This window comes from Muscardinus avellanarius, assembly GCF_963383645.1.
Source record: "Muscardinus avellanarius genome assembly, chromosome: 7".
Lineage (NCBI taxonomy): Eukaryota > Metazoa > Chordata > Mammalia > Rodentia > Gliridae > Muscardinus > Muscardinus avellanarius.
In genome coordinates, this window is record NC_137793.1 from 64,660,144 (window position 1) to 64,683,645 (window position 23,502).

Sequence of the window (23,502 nt, forward strand, 5' to 3'; positions counted from 1 at the left end):
GAAGTGCAGGGAACGCCCGCAGCCCCCTCCCTCACTTGCTTACCTGAGGCTCGCACATTAATTTCCCATAGCCCCTGCTCTGCAGGCCTCCCTCTGTAGCTGGGACTACGTCCTCAGTGGTTTGTGGCTAAGATCATGTGTCGGAATATTGTCCCCCACTATGTTGAGGGCTAAGGAGAGAAGACCTTGTCCCTCTGAGCACACAAACACTGCCCATCCCCTGAGGTCTAACTCAGCCAGGCTCAGACCAAACAGCCTGCCGCAACACCTGAGATGGCCTCTAGGGGGAGTCCACCCTCCTCGCCCCAGCTGGACAGCCCCTCCAGGCTGGGAGGAAGTACCAATGCTGGCTGTGGCTGGTGCCTGCACTGTGCATAAGCCTCTGCACCCCATGTGATCCTATGGCTGGGTCAGGGTCACTGTAGCAGGGTAGCAATGAGGATCATTAATAAAGTGCCCACGGGCAGGGCTGGGGATATCCAGTCTCAGGGTAAATGCATGTGAGGGGTCTACCTGCAGGGAGGCTCCATCTGGTCCTTACCTCACCTGTCCCCTCCCTCTAGGAGTGGGGGGCAGTGCTCAGGGCCTTCCTGGAGCTGAGGGAGGAATGTGGAGAGTGTGGCGGGCACAACTGTGAGGAAGAGGCCTGGGCTGGGTGGGTGTGGGCAGCTCCTGGTCTTTTCCCTCCAGAAGGTGGGGAGGGGCAGGGATCCGACCTTGGACTTTGCCCCAAAGGTTCTTCCTTGCAGCCTCCAGGGAGTGCAAGAGGCCCAGTGGGGTAGGTAGCGTGCAGGGTGTCCAGTGCAGGGTGTCCAGCCGAGGCTCCATCCATCCAACCCCAGCGCCCGAGGCCTGGCTGGGCTCTGCAGACCCTGCCTGTGCTGTCTGCAGGTCTGGCTGGGCCTGGGCTTTGGGGGCCCCTTTGCCACCCTGCCTCTGCTCTGAGTGGCCTAGGCCCCGGGAGGGGCTCGAGCAGTGCCACTATCCTTTGGGGACCCACCTGCTACAGGGTGGCCAGGGCCAGCAGCCTTGGCCCCAGGAGACCTCTCCTGTTGTCAGGGAGGGGAGGAGGGGCAGAGGACCCTTCCCAGCACAGATGTGGACCTGCTGGCTCTCCCCTGGAAGGGGAGTCCCATGTGGGTGACTTTGGGGCTCACACTTGTCATTTGGTTCCAGCTGTTCTTACAAGTAAAATCATTTATTATCAAAGCCATGTTGCATAACACGTGTGTCGGGGTGAGAGGAAGGGGTGAGCCTGGGCTCTCATGGGGGCAGGGGACAGAAGCGTGTCCAGAAAATGGGCGTCTTCCCCGAGACGCGCTGGGAGGGGAGTGGGGGCTGCTTCCATGGTCGGTCCCACAGGTGTCACTGCCGCTCCGCCAGCGCCACAAACTTGCGGATGTCCTGGGCGAGCAGCGTGGGCTCCTCAAAGGCAGCGAAGTGGCCCCCTCTGGCCATGTAGGAGTAAGAGATAAGTTTGCAGTACTTGCTGCGCACCCACTTCTCAGGGCTGTGCAGAATCTCACAAGGGAAGGCAGCCAAACCGGTGGGCACGAACACCTTCAGCCTGGAAGGAACACAGATCCCTCGCGTGTGAGGCTGTGCTCCTGGGTCTGGCCCTGTCCCCACAGCCGGGCCTGTGGGCAGCAGAGGCCCAGCCAGCCCACAGGGAGCTACAGAGAAACGAATGGGCCCAGGGTTCCCCATGCCAGCTCACCAAGAACCCTCTCTTCTCTAGGAAGGCCCCCGGGCAGGGCCGGCCCCAGTGGCCACCTTTGCTTCTTCCCTTGCTGCCATCGAGGGTCTCCACATAGGACTTGGAAATCCCAGAACCCTGCCACCCTGAGCCGGCATCCTGGGCCAGGAGAGGCCCCAAGGGACATCGGGGGCCAGGCCTGGTGTCCCCGGCTATACTCATTAAAGAGCAGGTCACCCCCAGCCCCCACCGCCCTGCTCCCAGCTCGGCCAGGCTCACCGCTCATGCTTGAGGGTGCCCAGGCCATGGCTGAAGTTCTCCTTGTAGAAGCGCTGGGAGGAGACGATGCTCGCTGTGGTCCAGTAGATCATGATGTTGGTCAGCAGGTCGTCCAGGGAGAACTTCCTAGAGGAGCAGAACCGAAGCCGTGCTCTCAGTGCCCGGCACAGCGCGCAGAAGGCAAAGCCCTGCCACGCTCAGGCGGCAAGCCCAGGTCCTGTGCCCCGCGCCCCGCTCCCGGATCACTGCAGGTGCCTAGGATCAGCCCCTGCACAGGGCAGGGCGCCGGCCACCTACAAGCAGCACGCCTCATCCCCCGAACAGGCCCACACTGGTCACAGGGTTAGGATGTGTGGGAAAGCCACGGACAGACGGAGCTTGCTGACCTCCCCATGGAGTGACCCAGGATGGGACGAGAGGGAGGGAGGGGTGGAGGCAGCTGCTGGAGCGGGGTAGAGGGCTCACCTCTCCAGGCCTCCATCCTCTAGGTTACGGAATTCCGAATTGGTCCAGGTAGAGAACTTCTCTAGAATATAGGCAGCCAGTCCCACGGGAGAGTCATTCAGAGCACAGCCTAGATGGGCAGGAGGAAGGGAGGGGCTCAGGCCTGGCACCCGGGCACCACGTACCCCGCTTCCTTAACCTCCGCCTGGAGCCTCATGAATCAGTACAATCCCTTCCCTTGACCTCACGGGGATCCATACCACTTCCAAACTGAAGGTCTCTGACTGGGTTTGGTGATGTCTATGTGAGACAGGGTTTTTTTCCCCCCTTGTTTTAATAGTACTGGGTATGGAACCCAGGGCCTTGTGCATGCTAGTGGCACATGCCTGTACTCTTAGTAGTTGGGAAACAGAAGGATCTTGAGTTTGAGCCCAGCCACAGCAACTTAGTGAGACCCTGTTTCAAAATAGAAAATAAAAAAGGGTTGGAGCATTTAGAAATGCTCCTGGGATTAATCCAAAGGAAGGACGGACGGACGGAGGGAGCGGGGAGGGAAGACAGGCGGGCAGGCAACCTCAAAGTCCAAAACAAGGGAATCAGCTACAAATAAATACTGATACACGTCTGAGCTAAAATACCGTGTGGTCACTAAGAATGGCAGAGGGGCTGAGTGGAGTTCGGTGGTACAGCATGTGCTTGGCATGCTCAAGGCCCTTGGCATCCTCAACACCAAAAAACATGGCTGAGACAACAGTATAGATGATTCTCACAAACACTGAGGAAGAGAAGCCAGTCTCCACAGAGTACATACTCTGCAGATCTGTTCAGAGAGGAGGGCACCCTTGGTGGGAACAGTGCTGACAGAGGCCACCAAGGGGTCCAGGGTGGCAGGGCCATGCTGGGCAATAGGCATGATCATTTGTGAGCATTCATCAGATGAAATGCTAGCAAGCTCTTTCAAAGAAGAGGGGAGGTAGAGAGGAAAGAGCTTACAGGCAACTGTCTTCTCATTTTATGGTTTTGTGTTTTTCATTTTGTTTTTGTAATGCACATATACTTCAAAATTGAAGGGGAACAAACTGGTTCCCCTTATAACTGCTGTTATATGCAGCTCACATAATCATGAGCTGCTCATGTGCAAAAGCAAGCGATTGCCATGGAAACCATGAAAGGCTTTGTTTGAAATGGGCAAGACAATCCTGGGTGTTCTCTGAATGGGATTTTGGGAGTTATCTAGTGGACCCTTGTGGGGTTATCTCTGATTCTATAGGGTCCCAGCTTCCCTGGTCTCTGAGCTATTTTACAGCTCTGCAAACTACAGAAAATAGGGTTTTAGCAATCTAAAAAAAAAAAAAAAAAAAAAGGAAAAGCTCTGAGAGGCAGCTTTTTCTGAGTGTGCAACTCAATGGCCTTCGAGTACTCGTACTCACTTAGCATACGAGGCCCTGGGTTCTGTCCCCAACAAACACACCCCGTGAACTGACAATACAAAGAGCTCCTAGTGCTTTGGAAGGGTGTTCGCCCTGGGGCAGCAAGGCCCCATGCACTCACCCACGGTGTCCGGCTTGGTGGCCTGGATGTGCATGTAGCCGCTCTCTCTCATGATGTTATAGAAAATCTTTTCCTTGAAGGGGTACAGCAGCTCCACATCTTTCTCAGTGTAGCCCAAAAACCCCATGAAACGCTGTCCCAGGAGAGGAGTCAGGAAGGACAAATTTCTCGAATTGAAAGCCATGTTCAAGTGCAGGCCCTTCACGTGGCTGAGGGCAGAGAAGCGACAGGCAGTGTGAAGGGCGGCCGGGGCTGAGGAGCGCATCCAGCCTCCTTCACACCTGCCCCTATGGGTGCCCACGGTGGTTGGAGCAGAGGGATTGGGGAAGAAAACACAATTTCTAGGGCATTCTGGTCAGGACTATTCTAGAACTTGGTCCATCAGAAAGGCCTAGTCCCCAACCTTCATTTCTCCTCACCTGGCCCAGAGTCCCGGGCCCTGTGTGAGACGGAATCAGGGGACCCGGTCAACCTGCTCATGCTGAGGTACATGATAGGGAACCTCCTTTGTCTCCCCTAGACCCACACACGCCCTGGCAAGAGGGAGCCCACAGCCCTGACACTGCCAAAGCCGGGCCTGCATGGACAGCCCTTCCCCCGTATAGATGCCTGCCCTGCACAAAGACCCCTTGAGAGGCTGCGCGCGCACACACCTGAGTGTGACCTCACCTGGGCACCAGCTGAGCCATGTTGGTGCAGATCAGCGACCCCCAGTCCCCACCTTGGATATAGAACTTCTGGAAGCCCAGCCGCAGCATCAGCTTGTAAAAGATCCTGGCCGCGGCCACGGAATTGAAGCCTGGTTGTGGAGGGGAGAGAACCAGGGCCAGGAAGGTCACTCCTTGGGGCCCCCGGTGCCCCCCAAGCTGAGCTGAGAGCTGTTCACAGGAGGCAGGAGTCCTGGGGCTCAACAGGGGGCCTCCAGTCCCAGAAGGCAGCATGCCCATGCTGCCCGGCAGTGTGGGTGTGAGGGGCGCGGGCCAGCCCGGGTGAGATGACTGTGGACCCGTGCTGCAGGGGGCTGGCCGGCCCAGCACAGTGGAGGGCCCGATGTGGACCCGCCCCCTGCTCAGACCTGACACACCCTGGCCCTTCAGCCAAAGAAAAAGGCCCCAGACCCCTCCTCTGCCACCTCCTTGGTCCACCCCACCTCAGCTTCCCGAAAAACAGCGCCGTGCCCTGCGGCACCCCTACCCTTCTTGTAGGATGCCTCCGAGAAGCCGTAGCCAGGGATGGAGGGGCAGATGACTTCAAACACGTGCTCGTCACTCAAACCGTGGCCCTTGGGGTCGGTCAGGAGTGGGATGATCTTGTAAAACTCATAGAAGGAGCCGGGCCAGCCGTGCACCATCAGCAAGGGCTTCGGGGAGCGGCCTGCGGGCGGCTGGGGAGGCTTCACGTGGATGAAGTGGATGTCCAGTCCTGGGGACAGAGCACACTGAGGGGTCCTGAGGGCTTCCGGTGTCGGTACCCCCAAGGTACCCCTCGGCCATGACAGCCAGCACCGCGGAGCGCACAGCGACGGGGTGTCCTCCCTCAGACGCACAACCTCCGGCGGCAGGCATCGCCGATACCTCCCGGTCACGTGGGAACACGCGCTTGGGAGGGCTGAGTGTGCGACGCTGGGCTCTCAGCTCACAGCGGGGCTCCAGAAACACTTGAGCAGTTATTTAGAAACCAGAGGGAAGGGAGAAGCCCAAATACCCAGGCACAGAGGGGTCTGTTTTAGATTCTTCATATAGGTGGGATCATGAAGTATTTGTTTTTCTACCACTGGCTTATTTCCTGTAGCACAAAGTCCTCAGGGTTTATCCCTGTTGTCATACTTTGCCAAGATTTCCTCCCTTTTGTATGTGTGTGTGCGGGGTGGGGGGGAGATACTGGGGATTGAACTCAGGGGCATTCTGCCTCTGATCTACACTCTCAGCCCTTTTTATTTTTTACTTTTATTTATTTATTTTAAAAAATCTTTTTTGGTGGTACTGGGGGTGGAACCCAGAGGCTTTCTACCTCCGGGCTATACTCCCAGAATTATGTTATATTTTATTTGGAAACAGGGTCTCACTAAGTTGCTGAGAGCCTCACTAAGTAGCTGAGGCTGGATTTGTTTTTTTTTTTTTTTTTTTTTTTTTGGTGGTACTGGGGTTCCTAGAAGCTCTTCTACCTCCAGGCTACACTCCCAGACCTATTTTTATATTTTTGAAACAGGGTCTCTTACGCCAGCGCGGCTGGCTTCGAACCTGCGTAATCCTCCTGTTTCCGCCTCCCAAGCGCTGGGATTACAAGCGTGTGCCACCATGCCCAGCATTATTTTTTTGTTTTGAAACAGGGTCTTGCTAAGTTGTTGAGGCTGAACTTTAACCTGTGATCCTCCTGTCTCAGCTTCCCAAGAACTGAGATTACAAACTGCACCACCACACTCAGTAATTTTCTTCTGGGAAATACACACACACACACACACACACACACACACACACACACTCAGATTTGCTTAACTTTAACACAGTGCCCTTTTTTCTGTCCAATAATCCCATCCAGGATACTACATTATATTTAATTGTTATGTATTTTTAGGCTTACTTTGGTTGTTAACAGTTCAAACTTTAAAAAATAGAGAAGCCAGGAGTGGTGGGGCATGCTTGTAATCCCAGCATTTGGGAGGTTGAGACAGGAGGATCAAGGTTTGCAGCCGGCCTCAGCTAGTTAGTGAGGCCCTTTGCAACTCAGTGAGACCCTGTTTCAAAATAAAGAATAAAAAATAGGGCTGGGGGTATAGCTCGGAGGTAGAATGCCCCTGGGTTCCATTCCTAGTACTGCAAAACAAAACAAAACATAGAGAATATATATATAATTTTAACAAAAATAGAACCCAACATTCATTCTATTTTGGAATCTTTTTTTCTTCACTTAACAATATATTCTGGGTGTATGTCTACACTGCTAAATTTATTCCTATCCTAAAGTTTATTTTAGTAGGTAGTCTTATCTTTTTTGGAACATACTGCATGGTGCGAGATTATTTTTAATTCAAATTTTACCATTTTATCATTTGAGTTTAAAATTGGGAAAACACACACACACACACACACACACACACACACACACACACGCTGCGTACACAGGGGCTCCCCCTGAGAGCATATGTAAGGAAGGCAGATGTGGCTCTGGGACGGGGGCAGAGGGAGAGAGCGACTGCCTTTCCTCTGTATTTTTCCTCCCTCTCCTCCTCTTCCTCCTCTTCCTCCTCTTCCTCCTTTTCCTCCTCCTCCTTTTCCTCTTCCTCCTCCTCCTCCTCCTCCTCCTCCTCCTCCTCCTCCTCCTCCTCCTCCTCCTCCTCCTCCTCTTCTGTGTCGCTCTCAGTGAGGAATCTAAATTTGACCAGAAAAATCATTCCCAAGCCAGGCGCATGCCTATAGTCCCAGCTACTAGGGGGAGGCTGAGGCAGGAGGATAGTTTGAGCCAAGGAAGTCAAAGTCAGCCTGGGCAGCCCAGCAAGACCGCATCTCAAATAAGAAATAAAGAAATAAGGCAAAGATCATTCCAGAATTTTGTGTGTACTGCCAGCTTTTCCCTCTCCCGGTCTCCTCCTCCCCAGCCTCCTCATACAGGACAGTGGCGCTTGTTGACCAGGCTTTTCCTGGGTGGGGTTTCTACCCACCCTGTCCTGTCATCTTCAAAGATGCGCTGTGAAGCAATTTCCTCTTCACAAAAGGCCTCCGAGGGCCAGAGCTTGGAGGCCAGGCCCAGCCTGGGCGGCGCTCCAACACCAGGGGGCGCCCGCCACCGCCCTGTCTGAGTTTCCAATGTCCTCAAGGGTCAGTTTTGTTTTTGTTGTGGTACTGGAGATGGACCCAGGGGCGGGCCATCTCTGAGCTACACCCCCAGTCCTATTTTATTTTTTTATTTTGAAGCAAGGTTGATGAGAATCTCACTAATCCTAACCACACCCGGTTTTTGTTTGGTTGGTTTTTGCAGTACTTGTTTGTTTTTTGGGGGTACTAGGGATTGAACCCAGGGACATTCTACCTCCAAGCTACACCCCCAGCCCTATTTTTTTATTCTTTTTTTTTGTGTGTGTGGGTCTGGGGATGGAACCCAGGGGCATTCGACCGCCGAGCTACACCCCCTGCCCTATTTTTTTTTTTTTTTTTTTTGCTACACCCTCAGTCCTATTTTTTATTCTTTGTTTTGAAACAGGTCTCACTGAGTTGCAGAGGGCCTCACTAAGTAGCTGAGGCTGTCCGCAAACCATGATCCTCCGGTCTCAGCCACCCGAATGCTGGGATTACGAGCGTGCGCCACCACGCCTGGCAAGCCCAGCTTTTGAGAGTAGTTTTTAAGTGTAGAAGAGAATATTCAGAGATTATTTTAATTTTTGAATTATTCTTTATGCCGAGCATGGTGGCGCATGAATGTAATCCCAGCACTTGGGAGGCTGAGACAGGAGGATCGCAGGTTTGCGTTCAGCCTCAGCTACTTAGTGAGGCCAAACTCAACTTAGTGAGAATGTGCTTCAAATAAGGAATAGCCAAGCGTGGTGGCACATGTTGTAATACCAGCATTCAGGAGGCTGAGACTGGAGGGTCGCAGTTTGTGGACAGCCTCAGCTACTCAGCGAGGCCCTTCGCAACTCAGTGAGATGCTGTTTCAAAATAAAGAATAAAAACTAGGGCTGGGGGTGTAGCTCGGAGGTAGAATGTACCTGGTTTCCATCCTCAGTACCACAAGAAAAAAAAAAGAAATTTTGTTTTTAAAAAAAGGGCTAGGGGTGTAGTTCAGAGGTAGAATGCCTCTGGGTTCAATCCTCAGTACTGCAAAAATAAAATAAAATAAAATAAAATAATTCTTTAACTTGTCAAATTTACAAATTTTAGAACCTATTATTTCAGTAAGAATTTCAATTCAGCTTACAAATTTTATGCTATGTATTTATGTATTTATAAATCTAGCAAATGTTGACAGTTGCTCCCCAGGGGTAGGCTTAGCATCTTAGCAGGACTCTAAGCAACCTAGCAAGACCTCTTTTTTTTTTTTTTTTTGTGGGTCTGGGGATGGAGCCAGGGTCATTTGACCTCCAAGTTACATCCTCAGCCCTCTTTTGTATTCTTTATTTTGAAACAGGGTCTCACTAAGCTGCAGAGGGCCTAAGTAGCTGAGGCTGTCCGATAATTGCGATCCTCCGGTCTCAGCCTCCCGAATGCTGGGATTACAAGTATGCGCCACCACGCCCGGCTTAGTAAGACCCTCTTTCAAAATGAAAAATAAAAAGATCTGAGGGAAGCTAGGCGTGGTGGCGCACACTTGTACTCCCAGTAATTGGGAGGATGAGACAGGAGCATCGCAGGGTCACAGCCAGCCTCAGCTGATTAGTGAAGCCCTCTGCAACTTAGTGAAACCCTGTTTCAAAATAAAGGCTAAAAAATAGGGCTGGGGGTATAGATAGCTCAGAGGCAAAATGCTGGCTTCCATCCCAGTACTATATATTTGATTTTGTTTTTTATTTTATTTTTGGCAGTACTGGGGGTGGAACCCAGGGGTTTTCTACCTCCAGGCTATACTCCCAGACCTATTTTTTAGACTTATTTGGAAACAGGGTCTCACTATGTTCCGAGAGCCTCACTAAGTAGCTGAGGCTGGCTTCGAACCTGCGCGATCCTCCTGTCTCAGCCTCCCAAGCGCGGGGATTATAAGCATGTGCCACCATGCCTGGCTCCATCTCAGTACTATAAAAACAAAAAAGCTAGATGTGTAGCCTCTGGGTTCAATCCTCAGTACCCCTGCCAAAACCCAAAAATAAAACAAAAAAACTTTAGTTGATCTGATGGACCAATATGTCTTTCACACACTTGAAGTAATTTCTAGAATTTTAACAAATTAAATCTTATCTATTACTTGCAAAGGGAAATACAAATCAAAACCACCATATTCATAGCCTTTAGGATGGCTACTACTTTTTAAAAAAAACAAACAGAAATTAACATGTATTGATGAGGATGTAGACAGATGGATTTTTTTGTGCATTACTGGAGAAAATGCAAAATGGTATGTCACTAAAAAAAACAATGGTATGTCACTACATACCACTGTATACAGTTTGGTGTTTCTTAAAAAAATTAAACAGAATTATCATATGATCCAATAATTTCACTTCTGGGCGATAAAAATAAATAAAAGCAAGGTTCCAAAGATTAATTTGTACATCTGTGTTCACAACAGCATGATTCAGAATAGCTAAAGGTAGAAGCACATCAATGGATGAATAAATAAACAAAATATGCTATAACCTAGCAATGGAATATTACCCAGCCTTCAGAAGCAAAGGAATTGATATATATATATATATATATATATATATATATATATATATATATATATTTTTTTTTTTTTTTTTTTTTTTTTTTTTTTGTACTGGGGATTGAACTCAGAGGTGGTGTACAACTGAGCTATACCCTTTTCATTTTTTATTTCAAAACAGAGTGTGGCTGGGTGTAGTGATGCACATTTGTAATGCCAGAGCTCGGGAGGCTGAGACAGGAGGATCACAGTTCACAGCCAGCCTCAGCTGCTTAGTGAGGCCCTCTGCAACTTACTGAGACCCTGTTTCAAAATAAAGAATAAAAATAGGGCTAGAGGTGTAGCTCAGAGGTAGAATGCTCCTGGTTTCAATTCCTAGTACTGAAAACAAATAAAAAACAGGGTCTCACTAAATTGCTGAGGCTGGCCTTAAACCTGCAACCCTCCTGTGTCAGCTTCCCAAATCCTGGGATTACAGGGGTGCACCGTCATTCCCAGCTAAAAGCAAAGGCATTCTGACATATGCTGTAACATAGACCAATACTCAGGACATCAATGTAAGTGAAAGAAGCCAGAAAGGAAAGAAGAAATACTGTATCATTCCAAGGTCTCACTAGGTTGCTGAGAGGCCCCCTACTTCCTGAGGCTGTCCTCAAACCTGGGATCCTGCCATCTCAGCCTCCCAAGTCCTGAGGTTACAGGCCTGAGCCACAACGCCAGGCTGATGCTAAACATTTCTATATTTGATTCCAAGTCTTTCTGCAGTTACAAAAAAATAAATAAATAAAAAGCTTTTCCACTAGGAAATTAATGACTTATCCTAAATGATCCTGGGGTCACCTTCTCAAGAAAATTTTGAATGATACCTTCTCTTCCTGATGAGGCTGCGATTTGTGATATAGCTGAGACATGAAGTCTAGAGCTGCAGATAGGAGAGTTTTTCAAAGGACTGGGCAGCCAAGCACCTTTCAACAGTTGTGGTATCATGTAGTCCAAAACTTGGCTAAGGGACACAGACTGTGCCCAGGCCCAGTCTTCCTCTCCATCCTTGGACTAGATTCTGTACTTCTCAAGCTTTTAAATTATTTGTTGTGAGCCGGGCGTGGTGGCGCACGCTTGTAATCCCCGCGCTTGGGAGGCAGAGACAGGAGGATCGCGCAGGTTCCAAGCCAGCCGCGCGTGCTGGCTTAGGAGACCCTGTTTCCAAATAAAAATGTAAAAATAGGTCTGGGAGTGTAGCCCAGAGGTAGAAGGGCTTCCAGGAACCCCAGTACCACCAAAAAATAAATAAATAAATAAAATAAGTAAATTATTTGTTTTTTTTCTTCCTGTATAGCCCTAATGATCTGTGGTTTGTTACGAAATGGCATTACTTGCAGGCGTGGTGGCACAGCTTGTAATCCCAGCATCCAGAAGTCTGAGACTGGAGGATCACTACTTAGGGTCAGCTACTTAGCGAGGCCCTTCACAACTCTGTGAGACCCTGTTTCAAAAAGTAAAAAGACTAAAAAAAAAAAAAAAAAAAAAGGCTGGGGGTGTGGCTTGGAGGTAGAATGCCCCTGGGGTTCCATCCCAAGTACAAAAAGAAAGAAAGAAAGAAAGAAAGAAAGAAAGAAAGAAAGAAAGAAAGAAAGAAAGAAAGAAAGAAAGAGAGAGAAAGAAAGAAAGAAAGAGAGAGAGAAAGGAAAGAAAAAGGAAAAAAACCCCAGCATTCATTACTGCTGCATTCCTGTAGGGTTACCACCTCTAACTTCACCTCAGTAGCCTGTCATTGGATTCGCGGTCCCTCCAGCCTTTGAGTCACTCTACAGAGGGCTGCTCCTTAGCATCCGTGCCCTGCGGGGCTGGGGAGCGTACCTTCAATCTTGGTCTTGAAGTGGGGGTATTTGTTGAGGGTCTCCACCTGCTTCCTCCAGTCAAATTTACTCCGCCAGTAAGACACGACTTTCTTCAGGTAGTTGGAGTTGAAGCCGTAGTGGAAGCGGCTGTCCTCCAAAGATGGGGTCATCCGAAACTTATCAATTCTCTGGTGTAAGTCCTGGAGTGGAATGCAGAGTCCCAAGGAGAGAGGGGTGAGTGGGCCACCGCACAAGAGAAAGTTTGTTTCCACAAGACAGAACAGACCCCGAAGCCACAAGGCCCAGCACCACGGGGAGCAGAGTGAAGGTCCACGTTGTCAGCTGCCCCCAGGTGCTGTGCTCTCTACTGTAGACCACAGACGCACTTTGCATCTGCGCATGCCGGGCAAGGATCTATCGCTGAGCCACACCCCTCATTGTGTGTGTGTGTGTGTGTGTGTGTGTGTGTGTGTGTGTGTGTGTGACTGGAGATTGAAGCCAGGGGTGTTCTACCTCTGAGCTACATACAACCCCAGTAAATATTCTTTATTTTAAACAGAGTCTCACTAAGTAGCTGAGGCTGGCCACAAACCTGCAATCCTCCTGTCTCAGCCTCCCAAGTACTGGGATTACAGGCATGCACCACCATGCCTGGCTATCGCTCATGTTTTATTTTTATTAATTTGTGGTACTGGGAAAGGAACCCAGGGACATTTTACCTCCAAACTATACCCACCAGACCTATTTTATTCTTTTTTTGTGTGTGTGTGTGGTGGTACTGGGGTTCCTGGAAACCCTTCTTCCTCCAGGCTATACTCCCAGACCTATTTTTATACTTTTTGATTTGGAAACAGGGTCTCTTAAGCCAGCGCGGCTGGCTTCGAACCTGCACAATCTTCCTGTCTCCGCCTCCCAAGTGCAGGGATTACAAGCCTGCGCCACCACGCCCAGCTTATTCTTTATTTTGAAAAAAGATCTCATTGCGTTGCTGAGGGCCTCATACGCTGCTGAGACTGGCCTCAAACCTGTGATCCTGTTACAGGCGGGCACCACCTCGCCCATCTCTCAAACAGTACTCATCTTTAACTTACAAGCTTTCTATAAAGCAGGGGTTGGCAATTTTTTTCTGTAAAGAGTCAGATAACAAATGATTTAGGCTTTGCAAGCTGCAAACACTCCACTCTGTCCTGGCACAGCTGACATGGGTGGCAGGTGTGGTTCTGCTCGTGATTGATGGGCACTGAAATTTGAATGCCATGTAACCTTCACAGGTCACCCAACAGCATTCCCCTTTTGGCTTCCCTGACCATCTAAAGATGTAGCCAGGCATGGTGATGGACGCTTGTAAGCCCAGTACTTGGGAGGCTGAGACAGGAGGATCGCAGGTTCAAGGCCAGCCTCAGCAGCTACTTAGTGAGGCACTCTGCAACTTACTGAGACCCTGTTTCAGAATATAAAATAAAAAAAGGTCTGGAAGTGTAGCCTAGAAGTAGAACCCTCTGGGGTCAGTTCCTAGTACCACAAAGAAAAGAAAAAGAAAAAGGAAAAGGAAAAAGATGTTAAAAACTCCTCTTGGCATGGTGGTGGTACAAAAACAGTGCAAGTCCACTGGTGTGTGTCAGCCCCATGTGGTGACTCAAGTGTCACCACTTCCAGGGCTTTTCCCCAAGTGCTTTGGACACCCTCGGGCATTTTTTTTTTTAATCTCAAACTCCTTTAGCATCCTCACTTCCCCCGGAGGCTGCCCCATAGGTCACCCCACGCCACGGGTCACCGCCTTCCTGGTTCCAGCCCTGTGCAGTGGAGGAGGCGGAGGCTCTGGACTGAGTTCCAGCCTTGCTTTGCCAGCGCGGTCACTCAGCCGTATCACCGACCTCTCTCAGCTTCACTTTCTACATCTGTGCTGGGAACAGTCCTCCCTGGACAGGGTTCTAGAGCAACTGGATGTGGGTGGATGTGTGGATGTGGGTGGATGGCCACACGGCGGGTGCCCAGCCCGCGCTGGCCCCGCCTCCCCGGTGCGACAGCACGTCACGGGGTCTGTGGAGAGGGCCGCGCTCCGCACTCAGGATCTCCACCGGGCCCCAGGGGGACCTGCTCACTTTCTTCCACAAGCTCATGCACAAGGTCTCAGGTGGGCACAGAGGAAGTGGAAACGGCTGCTTTCTATGCCCTCTGAGGCAGGCCACTGGCTCCAGCAGAGAGCCTCTCCTGCCTGGCACCCCTGGGCTTTGGGAAGGGAAAGGAGAGAAGGATGGGGTGGGCGAGCCAGGCACACCTTTGTGGAGCGACCTGCACCTGCCCTGAGGGAAAAGAGCAGACAGGGAAAGAAAAGGAAACCAAGAAACCTCCCACAGAGGGCGCCTCCCTAGCGCCATCCCCACCCAAGCCCAGCTCTTCAGAGAAACCAGCGCCTCACATTGATCTCCTCGTCCGACGTCTCCACCGTGAAAGGCCGGATGCTCTCATCCTCTTTGGCTGTGGACTTCACCCCCGGTCCCCACCAGCCATCTTCAAGTGGCAAAGTTTCCTCCTTGTCCCGGGAGATGAACCAGTAGATGACAAAGCCCAGCACGGAGGCGAGAAGGACTTCCAGCCACATGACTCCTGCGGGATGAAGGAGACGCCATCAACAGGATGACCCAGGCAGCTCCTGTCCCCCAAACTCCCCTGAAAGAAGGGGAAGTTGCCAGAGTCAAATGGAGTTGCTTGTGTCAATGCTTCCGAGAAATGAAAATAAAGATACAGATGGGAGGTTATGAAGGAAGGATTTTTTATGCAACACTGACTGATGCCGGTATCTGAAGACTGTCTGCCAGCACAGGCATGCCCAGAGGCCACAGCGGCTGCATTCAAAAGCACTTCTGCAACATCTGCTCTGCACCCTGGGACCGATGCCACTCCTGTTAGCAATCGTCGTGGCCAAAGATTATTGTTTCAAAATAACTGATCTAATCCTCTTCATTTTTGCCTGTAAGAATTTCTCCTTAGCCAGGCTTGGTTGTACACGCTTGTAATCCCAGCATTTGGGAGGCTGAGACCGGAGGATCGCGGTTCGTGGACAGCCTCAGCTACTTAGTGAGGCCCTTTGCAACTCAGTGAGACCCTGTTTCAAAACAAAGAATAAAAAATAGCCCAGAGGTAGAATGCCCCTGGGTTCCTTCCCTAGTACCACACACACAAAAAAAAGAACTTCTCCAGGTGTGGTGGTGTAGGCCTGTAATCCCAGTACTTGGGAGGCTGAGACAGGAGGATCACAGGTTTGAGGATAGCCTCAGCAAGTGGTGAGACTCTCATCAACCTAGCAAGACCCTGTTTCCAAATAAAAACAGGGGCTGGGGGTGTAATTCAGAGGTAAAATGCCCCTGGGTTCAATCGCCAGTACCAAAAAGAAAAACAAAAGAATTTCTCCTTTCCACCTCTTTGGATACACGATAGTTTACTAGGGCACATGGATTCTATCATAGTGTGATGCCATTTTCAAATAAGTATCACAATTTTTTTTCTTTTTTGGTACTGGGGACATTGAATCCAGAGGCATTCTACCTCCGAACTACACCCTCAGCATTTTTTATTTTTGAAACAAGGTCTTGCCAAGTTGGTTAAGGGCTTGCTAAGTTACTGAGACTCTTCTCAAACCTGTGATCTTCCTGTCTCAGCCTCACAAGTATTAAATTACAAGTATGTGCTGCCACACCCTGGATTCTTTAGAGAATCTTTAATTTTTTTGTGTGTGTGTAATTTTGTGTTGTTTTGTTTAGTGCTGGCAATGGAGCCCAGGGCCTAGCACATGCTAAGCACACATTCTACTACTGAACCACACCTCCGGCCCCATTTTTCAAGTTTAGGTTGACAGTCCTAAACATGTATATGGTATAGAAAAACTGGAAAGCAATAGAGGAATAGAAAAAAGCCAACCATAATCCTACTAAACTATGAAAACCATTGACCCCGTTGGGGAAAAAAGAACCCAGGTTGGCTTGTGCACAGCCCTGGGTGGGACCTGGGTCTGCACTGTGAGGCCTCGTGCCTCTGAGGGGCCTTCTGCTCCTGAGGTTCCAGAAAAGCTCCTCTCCAGGCTTCTTGACTCCCTCCCCATGGGACAGATGAGGAGCAGCTTCTTGGAGCAGTGGACCTGGAAGAAGGGGCGGGTGTGTAAGGGAGTGTGGTCCAGCCCTCGCTGGGAGAGAGGACCCCAAGAGAAACCCCCATACCCTGTAGCTATCACCCTTCTATTGCTCCACCCTGCCAGGGCTTGAAGTGACCACTGTTCCACTTTCTGTTGCTGAGACTGGCCTACTACATGTCAGATCAACTCAGCTATGTTCTCAGCTCCATTCGTCTGGTTCCCGAGCATTTTTTTCATAAGGGGAAGAAAGAAGAGCTGGGTCTTTGCTGACCAATGGCAGGAAGATACCAGCCCAGCACGGTGTTCTGGCTGCTTGTCTTCCACCCCCGCAGGCAGAGAGCCCACAGCAGGGTCATGTTCAGAGAAACCTGTGTGCACATGAACACTATCCTCCGGCAGGACCCAGCCTAAGGACACAGTATCTGCTTAAAGGGAGGCCCCAGCACTACCCTGACTCTGTGCTGGAAACTGTAGGCAGGAGGAGGTCCTGCTAGGAAACCACTATTTCTCTGCTCTTTTTTTTTTGGGTGGGGGGAGTACTGGGTATTGAACCCAGAGGCATTCTACTTCCAAACTACAGCCCCAGCTCTTTTTTTTATTTATTTTTTAACTTGAAAGTCTAAGTTGCTAAGGCTGCCCTTGAATGTGCAATCCTCAGGTCTCAGCCTCCCACGTCCTGGGCATTCCAGGCATGCACACCTCGCCAGGCTCATTTCTGTCTCCTTATTTACCAGCATTAGATGTTCAGGATGCTGCTGGGGGTTTGCAGGTGAGGGAGCTGATCCTCTCAAGAATACTTGGAATGCGCATTCCCTCGAGACTACTGCTTTTTTCTTTTCACTCATCCATCACCAGATACTGATACCACCAGATTCTCTGCCCAGCCGCCTCCCTGACCAGAGCCTCCATCACCCCACATTTTACTGTAACAGCTTTCAAGAAAGGCAACCCTAGCCAGGCATGGTGGCACACGCTTGTAATCCCAGTATTTGGGAGGCTGAGACAGGAGGTTCAAAGCCATCCTCGGCAACTTAGCGAGACCCTGTTTCCAAATAAGAAATAAAATTGGGCTGGGGGTATAACTTGGAGGGAGACTGCATCTGGGTTCAATCCCCAGTATCACAAAAGGGAGAGGGAGAGGGAGAGGGACACAACCCCAAAGCCCATCTCTCAGTCGCCAGCACACTTTTTAGATCTCATTGCAGTCTTCTTCCTAGTAACCATACCCCGTGAATCTTTCAACATATCTCCCTCTTTGGGCTGTGAAACTCTGAAACAGCTATGATCTCATTTACTAAACATTTCTCCAAAGTAGGCGATATGCCAAGGGAGCTGGCCTTGACCATCCCAGCCAGGGATGTGGCGGGGCTGTGCTGGTGGTGTCCTATCCCCAGCCAAGACAGGCCACAGCTTTCATCTTTCGATCCCAAACACCAACGGTGCCTGTCTCCAGCACCCTGTACATGACAGTTGATCAGATGGGTGCTGGGACCAGCACTCCTCCCAATAAAACAAAGCACAAGATGGCTGGAGACAAGTCCTTCTGATTTTAAGGAATTAAGAAAAGAAAACCTACATGAGCTTCTGCCATATCCAGGGAGACCCCGTGTCCCTGCCAGGAAATCCTCCCCCTTGAGAAGAGGGGAGCCATCCAATCCCAGCCTTCACGGCACTGAAGGCGGGGCAGAGCTTAGGGGCCACGAGGCGCTGGGGATGGGCGGAAGAGGCGAGGGCAGGGCACAGACCGCCTCAGCAGCAGCACGGGTGTAGTTCGCCCCGCACACTTGGGTCTTAAGAGAGAGAGGTTCAGGAAAGCAGGGATCGTGTCTGTTTTAGTCACTGTCCCAACTAGTGCTCAGCACCAGAGAACGCTCTGCCAATATCTGTACCAGCTTCACAGCACTGGAAGCAAAGAAGACGAATTTTGCATGACGCCTTCCATCCAGTGAGCTGCAAGCATACTGAACAATACAGAGGGTCTGACCTCCCACGCGAACCCTATCCTTACCTGACTTCAGCAGCAAGACGCCAAGGGCACCGTTATATCTTCCCTCTGGATGTAAAGCTTTCCCTTTTCTGGGCAGAGCTATCCCAGCGCTTCGTTACCCCACTGGCTCTGTGTTCTCACTCTTTGGTCACCTTCTTGGGGAGCAGAGCCGTGGAGCTCCGCACACAGCGAGGCTCTGGAGACCGGGAGAGGCAGGGCGGCTGCTGGTGCGCCGCCGCGCTGCCTTTTTACAATCGCACGGGCCTGATGACTCAGCTGATCTGGTGTGTGCAAAGTGTGGTTATCTCTCCTGGACTTCAAACAGCAAACTGAACCCTGCTGACCCGAGGCACAGTACTGAATGACAGCGCTCCTGGCCCACCTAAACAAAGGGGACCTAGGACAAAGGGCACTGTGAGGGCCCTCGCCAGCACCGCCAAGCATCCCACCTGCCCCCCTTGCGTGCACTTTTGGTTATTCATAGTCAACTGCAATCTGAAAATATTAAATGGAAAATTTCAGTCTTGGCTCAGTGATGCACACCTGTGATCCTGGTAACTTGGGAGGCTGAGGTAGGAGGATCGCAAGTTTGAAGTCAGTCTGGGCAATCTAGCAAGGCCTGCAGGTGAAGCTCAGTGGCACAGCCCCTTGGGTCAACTCTCAGTATTTTATTTTATTTTTTGGTACTGGGGTTCCTGGAAGCCCTTCTACCTCCAGGCTACACTCCCACACCTATTTTTTTTTAATATATATATATATTTTTTAATTTGGAAACAGGGTCTCTTAAGCCAGCGAGGCTGGCTCCGAACCAGCGCGATCCTCCTGTCTCCGCCTCCCAAGCGTGGGGATTACAAGCGTGCACCATCACGCCCTCCAACTCTCAGTATTTTAAAGAAAGAGAAAGTTTCAGAAATAAACAATTCATAAGTTTTTTGTTTGTTTATTTATTGTAGTACTGGGGGTGGAACCTAGAGGCTTTCTACCTCCGGACTATACTCCCAGACCTATTTTATATTTCATTTGGAAACAGGGTCTCACTAAGTTGCTGAGAGCCTCACTAAGTAGCTGAGGCTGGCTTCGAACCTGTGCGATCCTCCTGTCTCTGCCTCCCAAGCGCGGGGATTACAAGCGTGCGCCACCACGCCCGGCAAGAAAACATAATATTAAATATAGAGTTTGGCACTATACCTGATTTAAGACATCCACGGGGGTTGGGAGCGGGTCTTGAACACATTCCCCTGGGATAAGGGGAAACTATTACATAGCAAAAGTAGAAGGCAAAGTAACTTAAAGAATTTTTAAAAAATTCTATCTCTTGAATTCTAATTAAGATAACAAGAATTTAATACTTTGCTCAAGGGCAGCGCCTTAGAGCCACAGGTCTCAGATTACAAAGCAGGCTTTACTGAAGCTTAATTTACCACCTAGTAACAGCCCTTTAACAGCAGGTATTAAGTGCAGATTAGCCCAGGATAACAGCAGGCACTGGCAGTCTGCAAGAGGGTTTTAAGGATGTGATAAACCAGGATATACTACAGTCCACCGGAGCCACGGTTCATGGAACTTGACTTTCCTGACTTAAGTCAGGGGCCTTTCCCGCAGATCAGACAATCATATGTGTAGGATGTGGAGCCAAAGAATGCTTGCCTGGGCTGTCTTAGGGCACATGGCCCGGCCCCCTCCCCAGCACCCACTTTCAGCTTCAAACCTCAGACCAGCCCTCTGGGACCCCCATCACAGATGACCCACGGCTGCTGGGAGCTGCAACGGTCTATCGGAACGTGTCTCCCAGGCCTATACAATTTTTCCTCCAAATGAAAATAATAGTAAACAAGACCTCCTTCCCCGGGAGACGGGGCAATCAGAGCCAGGCGCCCAGGCTCATCTGCGCGGCCCTACCTCGCCCCCACTCCCCCGCCCCCCAAGGCCGGGCAGTGTGAGGCTCAGGGAGCTGGCGCCCCTCTGCCTGCCCACGCCCCCGGAGGCAGAGGGTGTGGAGGCAGCGGGTGACTCCCTCTGCCCTCCCCGGGATGGACACATCGGCGGTGGACTGGTGAGAGCAAACATTACCCAGGATGGAGAGGGACTGTCCACGAGGAAACCTAAAGCTGGAGCCCGTAGGCGGCTGCGGGCCTGGGAGCTGGGAGCCTTAGCAGTAGTTGACTGATGACAGTGCCCCCACCCCCACCCCGGCTCTCTGACTGCCACCCAGCACCTAAGAGGAAGAGAAGGGGAGCTTCGGCCCACCTCCACCAAGCGGCTGATCCCCAGCTGGGTGGAGCCACGGGGAAGGAGCCCAGCAGCCTCCAGCTCAGAGCTGGGGACGCTGAGGCGGGACAGGGCGACTGCCCCCGGTTCTGCGGTCAGGGAGTGGTGCATCTGGCCTGGGGGAGCGAGGAATCTCTGTATTCGCTGTACTCTGTTGTGAGGGCTCTAGGCAGGGATTCTCAACCTCTGCACCTAGACATTTTGGACCAGGTACTTTTCTGCTGTGGGGTATTCTTTCCTGTGCATTATAGGGCCTTTAGCATCACCCCTAATCTGTACGCACAGGATGCCAGTTGTTTCCTACTTCCTAGTGTGACAACCAAAAAGGTCTCCAAACGTCCCTGCAGGGTGGGTGGCTGAAGGTCTCCAAACGTCCCTGCAGGGTGGGTGGCTGAACACCAGTGCTCAACTCTGAGGTGCATCCAACCACCTGGGAACCTGATAAACCCGGGGTTTCTGATTCAGGAGGCCTAGGGTGGGGCTGGAGAAGCTCCAGTTCCACCAAGTCCCCACTCAACTCCGAAGGTGCTAGTCTAGCCTGGGTTATTTTTGCAGTACTGGGAATTGAACACATTCTATACTCTCAGCCCTATTTTTTATCCTTTATTTTGAAACAAGGCCTCACTAAGTTACAGAGGGCCTCACTAAATAGCTATATCTTCCTTTCTTAGCCTCCCAAGTACTGGGATTACAAGCCTGCACTATCACATCCAGCTTCCTACTTCTTTATTATTTATTTATATTGTGGTACCGGGGGCTGAACCCAGGAGCATTCTACCTCCCAACAACATACCAGCCCTATTTTTTTCTTTTCTTTTTTCTTTTTCTTTCTTTCTTTCATTCTTTTTTTTTTTTTTTTTTTTTGTGGTACTGGGGTTCCTGGAAACCCTCTACCTCCGGGTTACATTCCCAGACACCTATTTTTTATATTTTTATTTGGAAACAGAGTCTCTTAAGCCAGCGAGGGTGGCTTTGTTTGAACCTGCAAGATCCTCCTGTCTCCGCCTTCCAAGCGCAGGGATTACAAGTATGCGCCATTCGGCCCCAGCCCTATTTTTATTCTTTATTTTGAAACAGGGTCTCCCTAAGTTGCAGAGTACCTCACTGTGTAACAGAAGCTACCCTCAAACCTTAGATCCTCCTGTTTCAGCCTTCCAACTACTGAGATTACAAGCATGGGCCACCACACCTGGCTTATTCTTTATTTTGAAACAGGATCTCACTGAATTGCGGAGGGCCTCACTAAGTAGCTGAGGCTGGCCACAAACCTGTGATCCTCCTGTCTCAGCCTCCCAAGTACTGGGATCAGAAGTGTATGCCACCCTGCCCGGCTCTAGACTGGAACATAAGACCAGGCGACCTGTCCCTTGCACCTGGGGAACCAGAAGCACTGCGCTCACTCCTAGCAGCAGCAGGGACCCCCCACCCCCAAGCATCAGAAAGAACACTTGTGCCTGGGTGGGAAGACATGGCCTCTGTTCAGAACAAAAGGAAAGGGACAGACAATGCAGGTTCCAGGTGAGAGAGAGCACAGAACTCCAGGGCCTCTGTGTGCTCACTGACCAGTGCGCTGATCCCATGCAGAAAGCTGGGCACCCAAGCTGCCCTCCTGGTTGCAACCCTCTGGGGAATGACAGCCCCCAAGGCTCTGTATGCACAGCTGCCACCAACCCACCAGAAACAGGAGGTAAATGCCAGGGCTGCCTGCTGTCCCTCTCCCCCGGCAGGGCCTATGAAAGGCTCAGCAGCCTAAACTCTTTTTTTTTTTTTTTTTGTACTGGAGATTGAACCCAGGACATTCTACCTCCAAGCCACACCCCAGCCAGATTTTATTTCTTATTTGGAAACAGGGTGTCATTAGGTTGCTGAGAGCCTCAAGAAATCGCCAAAGCTGACTTTGAACCTGCAATTCTCCAGTCTCAGCCTCCTAAGCACTGGATTACAAGCATGCACCACCACACCCAGCCTAAGCTCAAATTTAAAATTTTACCAACTTTCCTTTCCTAGGAGGGACACAGCCTCCTTCACAGCCTGCAAGCTCTAAACTCTCAGGATGGGACACCCTACTCTGCAGTCTGATGCCCCACTGGGCAGCCCTGTCCCCCCAAAACAGGCTGCCAAAGACTAGGATATGCTCCATTTCTCACCTCCCCGAACCCTGTTCTTCTTCCTTCAGGAGCCAGCAAAATCCCTCCTCTTTGAGCATCCCTGGGCCCCCAGCTGCATGTATTCTGGGCTGCAGCTCAGAGGTCTTCTCATGCCTGTGGGCAAAGTCTGGGGGTGACAGGGAAGACTTCCGGGGTGCTGCTCTGAGCTCATGTCATCTCTATAGCATTCCCACTTTACAGATGAGAAAACTAAGGCTGAGTCTCTTATGCAGTCATAGCCAGTAAGGAGGGAAGGTAAGCTTCAAATCCAGCCATGTTTTGTATGCTGTGTGCCCTTCCCTGAGTGAGTGGCAAGGCCCGGGTCCCTGGAGCTGTTTGACAAGGTCCCAACAGGAGGAGGACTCCTGCAAGGCGGGAGGACGGTGACTACGCTCACAGTGATCCTGTTTTGTATTGTGTCCTAACTGGATCATTAATCAAGCCAGATGATCTGGGTGGTCTCAGTGAGACATGCTGTTCTTTATATATGAAGATGTTACAGGAAAAAGGATATTAAGAAACCTGGAAATTGCTCAGAAATTCATAAAATCCCAAATAGTAAGAATCTGGCTAACAGAAACTGAAACAGTTACAGTTGTTTATAGATGCTGCGTCTTTTGAGGAAAAGCCTGACATGGTGCCTGCAAAATAAACTGGGTCAGCTTATATAATTGAAGGGCATCCGTGGTTGCCACTCAGGGGGCCAGAGCTAATCAATACATAGCCCCCACCACCCTTCATAGGATAATATAGGATGGAAGTGGATAGGAAGGGTTAAGGGAAAATGGCTTGACATCAAGAATCTGCCATTCCTACAGAAGGCTGGGCAGGCAGGGAATTTTCTTAGTAAACAACTTAATAGGTATTAT

The 23,502-nt window shown here is 50.6% G+C and overlaps 1 protein-coding gene across 2 annotated transcripts; it reads right to left on the bottom strand.

Annotated features, from left to right (window-relative positions):
• Positions 1–1,365: 1,365 nt before the first annotated feature.
• Positions 1,366–14,704, bottom strand: EPHX1 (epoxide hydrolase 1; the record flags this gene model as incomplete). 2 transcript variants are annotated; one of them, XM_080699517.1, is made up of 8 exons in its annotated part: positions 1,366–1,567; positions 1,976–2,101; positions 2,441–2,549; positions 3,971–4,137; positions 4,640–4,769; positions 5,165–5,392; positions 12,122–12,302; positions 14,522–14,704. In XM_080699517.1, the coding sequence occupies 8 exons, from the start codon at positions 14,702–14,704 to the stop codon at positions 1,366–1,368; spliced, it is 1,326 nt and encodes a 441-aa protein (XP_080555643.1). The 2 variants fall into 2 exon arrangements, with proteins under 2 accessions (XP_080555643.1, XP_080555642.1); XM_080699516.1 differs by having other exon boundaries at positions 3,971–4,179.
• Between the last annotated feature and the right edge of the window lie 8,798 nt (positions 14,705–23,502).